General features: G+C 40.4%; 1 protein-coding gene across 6 annotated transcripts in view; it reads left to right on the top strand.

The window, feature by feature from the left end:
- EBF1 (early B-cell factor 1) overlaps window positions 1-12,224 on the top strand; it is a 407,699-nt gene that overhangs the window by 292,742 nt on the left and 102,733 nt on the right. For 4 of the 6 annotated variants that reach the window (XM_018050099.1, XM_018050100.1, XM_018050102.1 and 1 more), the window contains exon 9: window positions 5,226-5,356. In XM_018050099.1, coding sequence (XP_017905588.1) covers window positions 5,226-5,356 — 131 coding nt within the window. Of the gene's footprint in view, window positions 1-5,222; window positions 5,357-12,224 lie in introns of all 6 variants that reach the window. The other 2 variants (XM_018050098.1, XM_018050101.1) reach the window with 1 other exon arrangement.

The raw sequence follows: 12,224 nt of genomic DNA on the forward strand, positions 1-12,224 counted from the left end.
TAGTTTGAAGGAAGGAAAATCTCCTTTACTTGGGTGGCTGTTGGGGGTGGGAGGAGAGGTTTGGGGGAAAAAAAAAACCAACCCAGACTTATATTTTTAATGAGATTTAGAAGCAGGAATTGGCTTAGTGTCCTTGTGGATACCCAGAGTGTGCAAAATTTATTGGTGAGGAAGGAAGAGTCTTTTATTAATTAAATCAAGATTTGGTCAGTAAAAGTGGTTTTGTATTCAAATCCACCCCTCTCCTCTATTCCAGAATATTTCCTTCGAGATAGAATTGTGTTGATTCTTGTACTCCTGGGTTGAGTTGAACTCTTTCATGAGACTTTTCACCTTCAGATTTCTCTGAATGCATCCACTGTGATTATTATGAACTGTCGTTCTTCTGGATCTCTCTGGATATCCTGAGTGAAGGAAAAACAGGTCCATGGCTGCTGCAGATGTCCTCTGAGCTTTCTCAAAGAGAAGAAGGGGCGGGCGAAGGCTCAGGGTCTGTTAGTCAGTACATCTGGGCTTTAAAAAAATTAGTATCAGTTTATTCTAAAGCCTACAGCTTTTATCTTTCACAGAATTAAATTCTCTGCTGTTACTTTTTTTTTCTTTTTTTTAAATTAAATTTTCTTTTTTATTATTTATTTATTATTACTTTTTACTTTATTTTACTTTACAATACTGTATTGATTTTGCCATACATCAACATGAATCTGCCACGGGTGTACATGTGTTCCCAATTCTGAACCCCCTTCCCACCTCCCTCCCCATACCATCTCTCTGGGTCATCCCAGTGCACCAGCCCCCAAGCATCCTGTATCCTGTATCAAACCTACACTGGCGATTCGTTTCTTATATGATATTATATATGTTTCAATGCCATTCTCCCAAATCATCCCACCCTCTCCCTCTCCCACAGAGTCCAAAAGACTGTTCTATACATCTGTGTATTTTTTGCTGTCTCGCATACAGGGTTATCATTACCATCTTTCTAAATTCCATGTATATGTGTTAGTATACTGTATTGGTGTTTTTCTTTCTGGCTTACTTCACTCTGTATAATCGGCTCCAGTTTCATCCACCTCATTAGAACTGATTCATGGGAACGCATGTAAGAATTTAAGATTTTAAAATTTAAAAAAAAAAAATAAATAAATAAAAAATTAAAAAAAAAAAAAAAACAAATGTATTCTTTTTAATGGCTGAGTAATACTCTATTGTGTATATGTACCACAGCTTTCTTATCCATTCATCTGCTGATGGACATTGAGGTTGCTTCCATGTCCTGGCTATTATAAACAGTGCTGCGATGAACATTGGGGTCCACGTGTCTCTTTCAATTCTGGTTTCCTCAGTGTGTATGCCCATCAGTGGGATTGCTGGGTTGTATGGCAGTTCTATTTCCAGTTTTTTAAGGAATCTCCACACTATTCTCCATAGTGGCTATACTAGTTTGCATTCCCACCAACAGTGTAAGAGGGTTCCCTTTTCTCCACACCCTCTCCAGCATTTATTGCCTGTAGACTTTTAGATCACAGCCATTCTATTACATTTTTAAAAATTAAAACATACTACCTTAGAAGCTGCTCATTGAAAAATTCAAACCATACAGCTATCTATAGAGTAAAATTTAATAGAGTCTCTCTTCTCTAGTCACCTTCATTTTTCATATAGACCCACTGGGGATAGTTAGACATCCTTCCAGACTTTTGTCTATCACACCTGTTCACACATAACTACACACGCTCATGCCTATAAGCATATATATATCATTTTATGATTAATAGAATCACACTATTCATTAAGCTACAAATTGTTTTTTGTGTTTTTTTTTTACGTACATATTTTGATATCTTTCCATGTCAGTTTATAGAAATTTTTTCATCTGTTCTAATGACCCTTGACATATCCTATAAATGGATATATCATGATTTATTTAATCACTCCCTTATTCAGGGGACACTTAGACTTAAGCTTTTCACAATTAATACTGTAGTGAACATTTGGGTACCTGTAGTTTTAGGCCCAATTGAAAGTATTTCTTGGGCTGCTTTTAGTCTGGCAAGTTTGTGACTAGGGTAAAAATGTAAGATGGCAACCTATGAGTTAAATTTAAATCCATAAACATTTTGTTTGGCCTACACATTAAAAAAATGAATTAGTTGCCAGCATTTGAAGACTGGGAAATTTCACATAAAAATCTGGGCTCCTGGTTCCTTTTGAAAAATCAGAAGACCTGCTCACCCAGGAACTGCATCTGTGTGGGGATACCAATGGCTGGAGCCTCCCCAATTTGGTGTCAGCAGCCAGCCATGTCATGCTTGCTCTGAGACCCTGGGCTGCTGTGTTCACTTGTGTTTCTTGCCTTGGCTGGTGTGTATCTGTGAATTCTTAACAGATGCTCTTGAGCCTGATCCATTTAGCTAGTCACAGTGTCTTCTACCTTGCTTTGTTGACATTTTTAGGGTTTTTTGTTTGGGGAACTGTCTTATGTCTTACTGAATACTTAGCATTCTTGACTTCAGGTTACTAAATGCCAGTAACATCCCTTCCTTAGCCCTCTCTCTCAGTGGGTCAGCCCAGGATTCCTTTTACAGATTTTCCAATCTTCCCGGTAGGGCAGCTTCCCAAACAACTCCTCTTAAGACAGCTATGACATAGGTGTACAGGAGACATATATACCTGGAAAATTTTGAGGTCTCAGCTTATAAAGAGATGCCTGAGTGACTTGTTCTGAGATTAGCACCTAGTCCCTCAACAGGGATAGTGGATTGTATTGAACTCAAGGGTAGGATGGACCCAGGGATGCTTCTTTTTTCCTTTAGTACTTCCTCCAAGCCTTTTTTTTCCCCTCCCAAAAAACTAAGAAGATGGTATCGTATATTGTTTCTTCACCAGTTTTTCTCTACTAACTTGATGCTCATTTAGCTCCAACTAGTTGGCCTATAACTTTGTTTCTGAATGGTTGAAAACATTGTTAGATTCCTTAGGAAATGTTGGAATGTATATGCACACCATCTATACATATATGTACTTACATCACATAGATATATACGTATATGTACTTATATCTATACATAAATATATACATATGTGTAATTACATGCCTTCTTTATCCTACAATAGCAAATGGAAAAAAGAAAGCTGGTGCAAGTCTAAAATCTGCAGTTCTTGGCCATATGCTATTATAACTTCTTTGCCTGTAAGAGAGACTCTCAAAGATACACTAACATGCCCAGATACCACCTTTTGTGCAATGATGAGAAAGCCTGGAGGCTCCCATACTTAACTAAAAGAACATGCTTATGTGAATCAAATCAAATAAAATGTTAAAACTCAGAAGAAATCCTTAAACTAATACAGGTAATAAGCACCAAGATTATTTTTTGGTTAATGAGGGCAATCACAGAGTCAGCATTTAATGATATCATTGGATTCCACGCTTTGCCATCAGAGAGACTCTTTCAGGAGCAGTTTAGTAAAACCAATGTTCTATTCTTCTCAGAAGTATCTAAGGATATAGTAATACCTTTTCTATTCCACTCTAGCAACTAAATACTGAGTTAGGAGTTAAGAATTAAGATTCTGAGACATTGACTAGAATGTGTCCAAACTGTTTATATTTTAAGAATTTTATATAGTTGCTAAATGTAGTTTATTTCTCTTATAAATTGCTTGGGATCATGCATCATGTTCTACCATTGGTTTGGGAGTACTCAATCATGCATTTGAACATGGTTACTTTTAAGGGAAAATTTTATGAAAAAGTCCTATGTCTGTGGAACATTGATCCACAACCTTTATGAGTGTTAAAAATTGAACAAGAATTTTCAAGCCATGAATCATTTACATTTCCTTGATTAATTATTTTGTTTTTGGGAGAAAGTGGAGGAGAGAAAAGGCATCTGGACTGCCCAGTGTTAGTTGTAAATGCACTGCTATGAGTTCAGCCAACATGAAATGTTTAGTTTGGATATTTCCAAATTTCTCTGTGCAATTTTTATAAGATTAATTTGACTCAAAATCAAACCCATTCTACTTGTTTGTATGGTGGCACGTGAGCCATGGTCCCTTAGGGCTGGGCTTCATATTTTCTTTTCTTCTTGCAAAAGTTGAAGCGTGACATTTTGCCAAGTTTGACAAAGTCCAGAAATTTTTTGCCAGTTTTTTTTCCTGTTAAAATTAACTGGTGCTCTCATTGGTTTCAATACTTGGAAAGTCAGTCTAAAGTACTTAATACACTTTTTATTAAAGAAGAGGGTCTCATTTTCTCTCCTGACACAGTATCTCCTTTGCTTTAGAATTTTGCTTGGTTCTTGCTCATAAAAGTGATCATGAAATAGCAGCATGGCATTGTGGAGCTAACAATTCTCAGTGGCACGAAAGTACTCCCTGAGAGATTTCTTTTATGCCCAGTAATTCTGTTGAAAGCATGCCATGCTCATCGGGCAAACCACGTCCAGTCTGGAATCACAGTATTTGCAAATTATTTCCCATCTCCAAGGACCATTTATAATGGAAAGAAAGGATATAGGAAGTTTTGAAAAAGCCAGTTCTTGGGTTTTATGCCTGGGAATGACAACCAAGCAAAGGTCATGGGACTTTCTGTGGTTCAGCCCTGACTCAGCCATTTGGTTACATAATTCACCCTGAATGACCTGCATACTTTGTGTCTATAAAATGGGATCCATGACATTTATTGCAAAAGATGTAATGGTTTTTATTCAGGAATATTGCTCCACTAGTGGTACAGACAGAAGGCATGGAACAAGAATGGTGTTCTGTTCCAGTCTCCTCTCTTTCTTCCCTTCCCATTGGACATGACTGTTTATCTAAAAATCTATGAGTTTTCTGTTTAGGAGATATATTTAATTATTAAGCAATTCTATAAGGTTTCTAGTATATTCCAAAATGTCACCCATGAAAAAAAATCTTTAGCATTTCATAAAAAATTTTATTTCTATGTTTTATTTCATAAGATTTCAGGTTTGAAAAAGATTTGGGTAAAAGTATCTGTATCTTAATAGAAACAAAGAAAATAAATGCTTTTAAAAACTGAAATTGCACCATGAAGTTTCAGGTCCTAACATGACTAGGAAATGGCTGAGATCTTGAGGGACTTTCTGTTCGTGAAAAGATAAAAGATTTTTTTTTTCTTTTTCTCAAGTCTCCCATCATTAAAGTTTGGTTCTAACAGCAGACTCCTTCTCTTTTTCATGTGTGTTGAAAAGCAGCTACTCCCTGTATCAAAGCCATCAGCCCGAGTGAAGGATGGACGACAGGAGGTGCGACTGTGATCATCATAGGGGACAATTTCTTTGATGGGTTACAGGTCATATTCGGTACCATGCTGGTCTGGAGTGAGGTAGGTGTTGTCTGAGCATTAATATCTAATAGCTTGGTCTAGTTGAAGATACTGTCTACACTTGAATTTCTAATAGAGTGTGTAGAATTTTGTGGTGCCAGTCTGGGTGGGCCAGCTCTAGTCTGCAGAACTCTGGAAACTAGGAAAGACGGGTTGGGTTTACCAGGAGACATCACTTTCTGCTGAAATGCCTTCCACCCACTGGTCCAACAGCCCCAGGAGAGTTTCGTCATTGTCCTCATGGGCAGGCCATGGTGTAGAGGTCCTATTGTGTATTGGGAATTGGAAAGGAGGCACACATTCACAAATATATATAGGCAAAGCCCTGTAACAAGGTAGTGATTTGTGAACACTTGCAGATGGAGTCTACAAATATACATCCGTCTTTAACGATCACCATTCATGGGACAGTAATAATCTAGGTGTAGGTGGTTCATGACTTACTCAGTGACTCTTCATCAAAGAGTGAGTGGTTTCCCAGGAGAACCTAGACTAACTCAGGCCTCTTTCCTGCCCTAGGAATTTATAACCTCCCAAGCATCTCAATATGGATCTTCAATCATATGAAAATGACTATGCTCTGATTTTGCAGTACTTTCCAAGCATTGTCATCATTATTTTAATTTGCCAGTTGACTTGCCTGGCAGTAATCAATGCTATCTCAAATTACAAAACATGAGTATCACCATTCTGTAGAAGGCATGGCAAACTTGCCTTTGCTTTCTAAATACTGAAACTTGGTTTCTTAGCCAGCATGCCCAGAGCCTGTTTTCTTTTATCTCTCCAAAGTTTAGAATAAAAATAGTGCGAGGGCTGCAAGAGACCATTGAGTTCACTTATATCTTACACACTTTACAAGTGGTCAAAGGATGATGAAACCTTGTTGAGACTTACTATACACTAGGCACTGTGCTGAGCCCTTGACACAGGTCATCTTAATCTTCCCTTTACACCACAAAGCAAATACTGTTAGTATGTATCTTTTCTTGATAAGGATACTGAGGATTAGACTATATATATAGTGAGAGAGAGAGAGAGAGAGAGAGAGAGAGAGAGAAAGTGTCTAAGCATATATATATATATGCTTCCCTGGTGGCTCAATGGTAAAGAATCTGCCTACCAATGGAGAAAATTTGCAAGAGATGTGAGTTTGATCCCTGAGTTGGTCAGGAAGATCCTCTGGAGGAGGAAATGGCAATACATTCCAGTATATTCTTGCCTGGGAAATCCCATGGACAGAGGAGCCTGGCAAGTTACAGTGCATGGGGTCGTAAAAGAGTTGGACTCAACTTAGTGACTAAATGGCAACATATATGTATATATATACACACACACATACATATATATTATACATATATAATATATTATACATGTATAATATATATTATACATATATAATATGTAAAAATATACTTATATTTTATATAATATGATAATTATATATATTTAACTATATAACCCAAAAGCAGCCATCCAGAGCCCTGGGAGTGTTAGTGATAGGTATGTAGCCATACAGAGGACTCAGTAGCAGTACTGGAGCTGTAACTCAGGTTTTCTGTCTCCATTCCTGGTTGTTTGCCCATGACACCATTGTTTAGCTCATCCAGATATTTGTATTGTGTTTTTTCTTTAGAGGGGCCCCAGAGATAAGCAGAAAGTTAAGACTGTGCTGACTGAGTACATTTATCTTTCCAAAGCAGAGCCTGCCCTTCTTGAAAGCCTTCTGTGTACATATCTCACTGCCAAGAACCCACTCTGGCAAGCCCCTTGCCAGCCCATGCTGCCACTGCATTTGTATTTCCCACATGGGTGACAAGCAGCAAATGCTTGCTCAGAGAATCAAGGCTCCCATTGAGTTGAATCAGGGATGAACTTCCCTGTCCACCAAACTGATTATTGTCCAAGTTGGAACATGTCGCACATGAGGTGAACTGCACTCCCCTGGCCGCTGCACCCCTTCTTTGTTGGAAGCATTGGGTTGTAAAATTAGAAGCTCCATGTACTTGGTGTATGTTGCTTGCAAGTTGGTGTCTTCATTGCTGCTGGAGGCAGGGGTGCTCACAAAGACAAACTTTCCCGGGGCCCGTAGGCTGTGTCTTCATCCCTTCCTATCTCTCATTCTGTTGCTTGTCCTGGACCTTGTGAGAAGGGAAGAGTAAATACAACATGAACTTTTTTATCCAGATCATAGTAGCCACAGTGAAGCTTGAGAGGTGGCGGGCTCAAATCAGTAGTATATTTGACCCTGAGAGTAAGTGAGGTTAGCGTGATGCTTCCTTTATAAGCTTGTGCCTGTCTGAAGCCAGGTATACCATGTTGGATGTGGTGCACATCAGGAAATTATTCATTTGTTCCTTCACCTTGTCCAGGTGCCCCAGTTTCCACTTGGTTCCCCTACTTTGCTGTCCTCTTTTGGGAACAGAAAAGGGAGGTTAAATTCTAACTGCAATTCAGTTCAGTTGCTCAGTCGTGTCCAGCTCTTTGCAACCCCATGAATCGCAGCACGCCAGGCCTCCCTGTCCATCACCAACTCCCAGGATTCACTCAAACTCACATCCATCGAGTCGGTGATGCCATCCAGCCATCTCATCCTCTGTCATCCCCTTCTCCTCCTGCCCCTAATCCCTCCCAGCATCAGAGTCTTTTTCCAGGGAGTCAACTCTTCACATGAGGTGACCAAAGTACTGGAGTTTCAGCCTTAGCATCATTCCCTCCAAAGAAATCCCAGGGTTGATCTCCTTCAGAATGGACTGGTTGGATCTCCTTGCAGTCCAAGGGACTCTCAAGAGTCTTCTCCAACACCACAGTTCAAAGCATCAATTCTTTGGTGCTCAGCTTTCTTCACAGTCCAACTCTCACATCCATACATGACCACAGGAAAAACCATAGCCTTGACTAGATGGACCTTTGTTGGCAAAGTAATGTCTCTGCTTTTCAATATGCTATCTAGGTTGGTCATAACTTTCCTTCCAAGGAGTAAGTGTCTTTAAATTTCATGGCTGCAGTCACCATCTGCAGTGATTTTTGGAGCCCCCCAAAATAAAGTCAGCCACTGTTCCCACTGTTTCCCCATCTATTTCCCATGAAGTGATGGGACCAGATGCTATGGTCTTCATTTTTTGAATATTGAGCTTTAAGCCAACTTTTTCACTCTCCTCTTTCACTTTCATCAAGAAGCTTTTTAGTTCTTCTTCACTTTCTGCCATAAGGGTGGTGTCATCTGCATATCTGAGGTTATTGAGATTTCTCCCGGCAATCTTGATTCCAGCTTGTGCTTCTTCCAGCCCAGCGTTTCTCATGATGTACTCTGCATAGAAGTTAAATAAGCAGGGTGACAATATACAGCCTTGATGTACTCCTTTTCCTATGTGGAACCAGTCTGTTGTTCCATGTCCAGTTCTAATTGTTGCTTCCTGACCTGCATACAGATTTCTCAAGAGGCAGGTCAGGTGGTCTGGTACTCCCATCTCTTTCAGAATTTTCCACAGTTTACTGTGATCCACACAGTCAAAGGCTTTGGCATAGTCAATAAAGCAGAAATAGATGTTTTTCTGGAACTGTTTTGCTTTTCTGATGATCTGGAAGATGTTGACAATTTGATCTCTAGTTCCTCTGCCTTTTCTAAGACCAGCTTGAACATGTGGAAGTTCACGGTTCATGTATTGCTGAAGCCTGGCTTGGAGAATTTTGAGCATTACTTTACTAGCATGTGAGATGAGTGCAATTGTGTGGTAGTTTGAGCATTCTTTGGCATTGCCTTTCTTTGGGATTGGAATGAAAACTGACCTTTTCCAGTCCTGTGGCCACTGCTGAGTTTTCCAAATTTGCTGGCATATTGAGTGTGGCAATTTCACAGCATCATCTTTCAGGATTTGAAATAGCTCTAATGGAATTCCATCACCTCCACTAGCTTTGTTCGTAGTGATGCTTTCTAAGGCCCACTTGACTTCACATTCCAGGATGTCTGGCTCTAGGTGAGTGACTTAGGTTTATCTAAATTGCTTTAAAAGAAAGGAAGTGAAAGATGCTCAGTTGTGTCCGACTCTTTGCGATCCCATGGACTTCATTCCATTGAAGTCTCTAGGCCAGAATACTGGAGTGGGTAGCCTTTCCCTTCTCCAGGGGATCTTCCCAACCCAACGATCAAACCCAGGTCTCCTGCATTGTGGGTGGATTCTTTTTCAGCTGAGCCACAAGGGAAGCCCAGAATTGCTTTAAAGAATCTGTTTGCATAAATAAAATCAATGCACATCATGAAAAGGAACATCCATTGAGGCAATACCTTTGTCCTCCTCCTCCTCCCTCCTCCATCCCTGCCTTGCTTATACCAGAAGCCCCTTGAAATGGATCTGGGGGGTCCAGTTGGGAGGTGAGGGTAGGGGGTACATTCACTTTCTTTGCCCACTGCCTTCTCCCAAGCTGCTCTTATTTGTGGCTCTATCATAAATCAGCTATGACCCTTTCCTGGTGAAAGCCCACACTATGTAGTGTCCTGAAATCTTTTAGCAGATGTGCTGTCCTCAGTCATGTCCAACTCTTCGCATCACCAGGCTTCTCTGTCCATGGAATTCTCCAGACAAGAATTCTGGAGTGGATTGCCATTTCCTTCTCCAGGGGATCTTCCCAACTTAGGGATCAAACCTGCATTTCTTGTACCTCCTGGATTGCAGGTGGATTCTTTACCACTGTGCCACCTGGGAAGCCAGGTTTTAGCAGATAAATCCCCTGCAGCATGAGCAGTTGAGTGTCTCGATGGAGGACTTTAATTTGGGCTGTTATCATCATGATGGTCCTGACATTTAGAAAAATGAGTCTTGGAGAGGTGAACTTTTTATAAATATGCTAAACTGTTTACAAATGTAGATTTTCATATAGGCTATTTGACAGATATAATGCTCTCCCTTTTTTAGTGCAGGGAGAGAATCTGGTACTGTTCCAAGTCCCCCAGTCTACCATATACTGATGAGAAATTGTGAAATAGCTCACATGTACTGAGGGCTTTCATGTATAAGCACTTCATGAATATTATCTTATTCAATCCTTTTTTCCCTGCTGGCTCAGACGGTAAAGCATCTGTCTACAATGCAGCAGACCTGGGTTCGATCCCTGGGTCGGGAAGATTCCCTGGAGAAGGAAATGGCAATCCACTCCAGGAGTATTGCCTGGAAAATCCCATGGATAGAGGCGCCTGGTAGGGCTACAGTCCATGGGGTCGCAAAGAGTCAGACATGACTGAGCAACTTCACTTTATAGCCTTATGTTAGGTACATATAAGTAAACTCAGTGTCACAGAGGTTCAGACACTTACCCACCATCACACAGACAGACAGTGCTAGAGATGGGATTTGAACCACAATGAATGTTTCTACGAAGGAAATACAAGCCCAAGTTAATGAGAGAGCACGTGGGTGGAATTTTGAGAGCAAAGGACAGAAAGAAGAGAAAAAAGACATGCATGGTAATCCAAGTGGTACAGAAGTAGGGGTAGTAACAGCAGCAGTAGTAGTAACCGAGGCTCTTTTTTGATCAGTATTAAAGCATGTGCCTTAGGGACAAAAAGCTGGGGGCCATGTCTCCAGGCTTCCACTGAGTAGAATCAAAGCTTGATAACTGTGAGTATTAAGAGAAGATATCTATGAAAGTAGACTAGGACTAGTATTCGCTAACGTTCATTGAGCACTTGGTTCCTGCCGGGTACTATGCTAAGTGTTTGCTAAGGCTCTTTGTGAACATGGTGCCAGCTCACATGTACAGCATGTTCTCATTTTACTGATGGGGAAATTGAACTTGGGGAAGTTAAATAAGCTGTCCAATTATCAAGTGCTGGAGATGGGATGTGAATCCATACAGTCCAACTCCTGAGCTCACTTTAACTGTCCACGGTTTGTTCAGTCGCTAAGTTGTGTCCGACTCTTTGCGACCGCATGAATGACAGCACACCAGTATTCCCTGTCCTTCACTATATCCCAGAGTTTGCTCAGACTCTGTCCATTGAGTCAGTGTCCATTGAGTCAGTGATGTCATTCAACCATCTCATCCTCTGTTGCCTCCTTCTCTTGCCCTCAATTTTCCCAGAATCAGGATCTTTTCCAGTGAGTTGGTTCTTCACATCAAGTTGCCAAAGTACAGGAGCTTTAGCATCAGTCCTTCCAATGAATATTCAGGGTTGATTTCCTTCAGAATTGACTGCTTTGATCTCCTTGATGTCCAAGGGACTGTTAAGAGTCTTCTCTAGCACCACAGTTCAAAAGCATCAGTTCTTTAAGGATACCCAGCCTTCTTTATGGTCCAACTCTCTTGATTTAGCCTATGCCAAAATGTTTACCCTAGGGTGTTTTTTTTTTTTTTTTTTTTTTTTTTTTTTTTACCATATCAGACCAGAGTGGACTTGCCATTGATGCCTTATACTGGACAGTATCTTAACAGTCACTATCACCTCCCAGGGTAAGCTAGACTTGTCATGTAGAGGATCAGAAATAAGAGCAATCCTTCCGTTTTCTAGTTGTATAAATTTGTGAGTGGAGCCATTGACATATAGGAAGAGTTTAGCTTTAGAAGAGTATGTGCTTCGTGTTAGAGGCAGAAGACAGCCTCTTATTCCATATAAGTGACTAAGTTACTTATATATTTAAGACAATTAACCTGTCTGGGCCTCTTCTCTAGGACCCCGATCTATCCCAAGTCTTCGTCCCTGGCCGCGTTGTCTTTTGAGATTATTCCACCTCTGAAATCTAGTACTTTTAACTTTAAGTAGACTTTTCTCTCTCCTCCATTTCCTCACTCTGTAGCCCAAAGCACTCAGGAAGCAGGCTGGTGGGCCAGGACAAGGAGATAACATTTTAGATTAGCAGCTGATGCTATAATGTGG

Source organism: Capra hircus, chromosome 7 (genome assembly GCF_001704415.2).
Source record: "Capra hircus breed San Clemente chromosome 7, ASM170441v1, whole genome shotgun sequence".
Lineage (NCBI taxonomy): Eukaryota > Metazoa > Chordata > Mammalia > Artiodactyla > Bovidae > Capra > Capra hircus.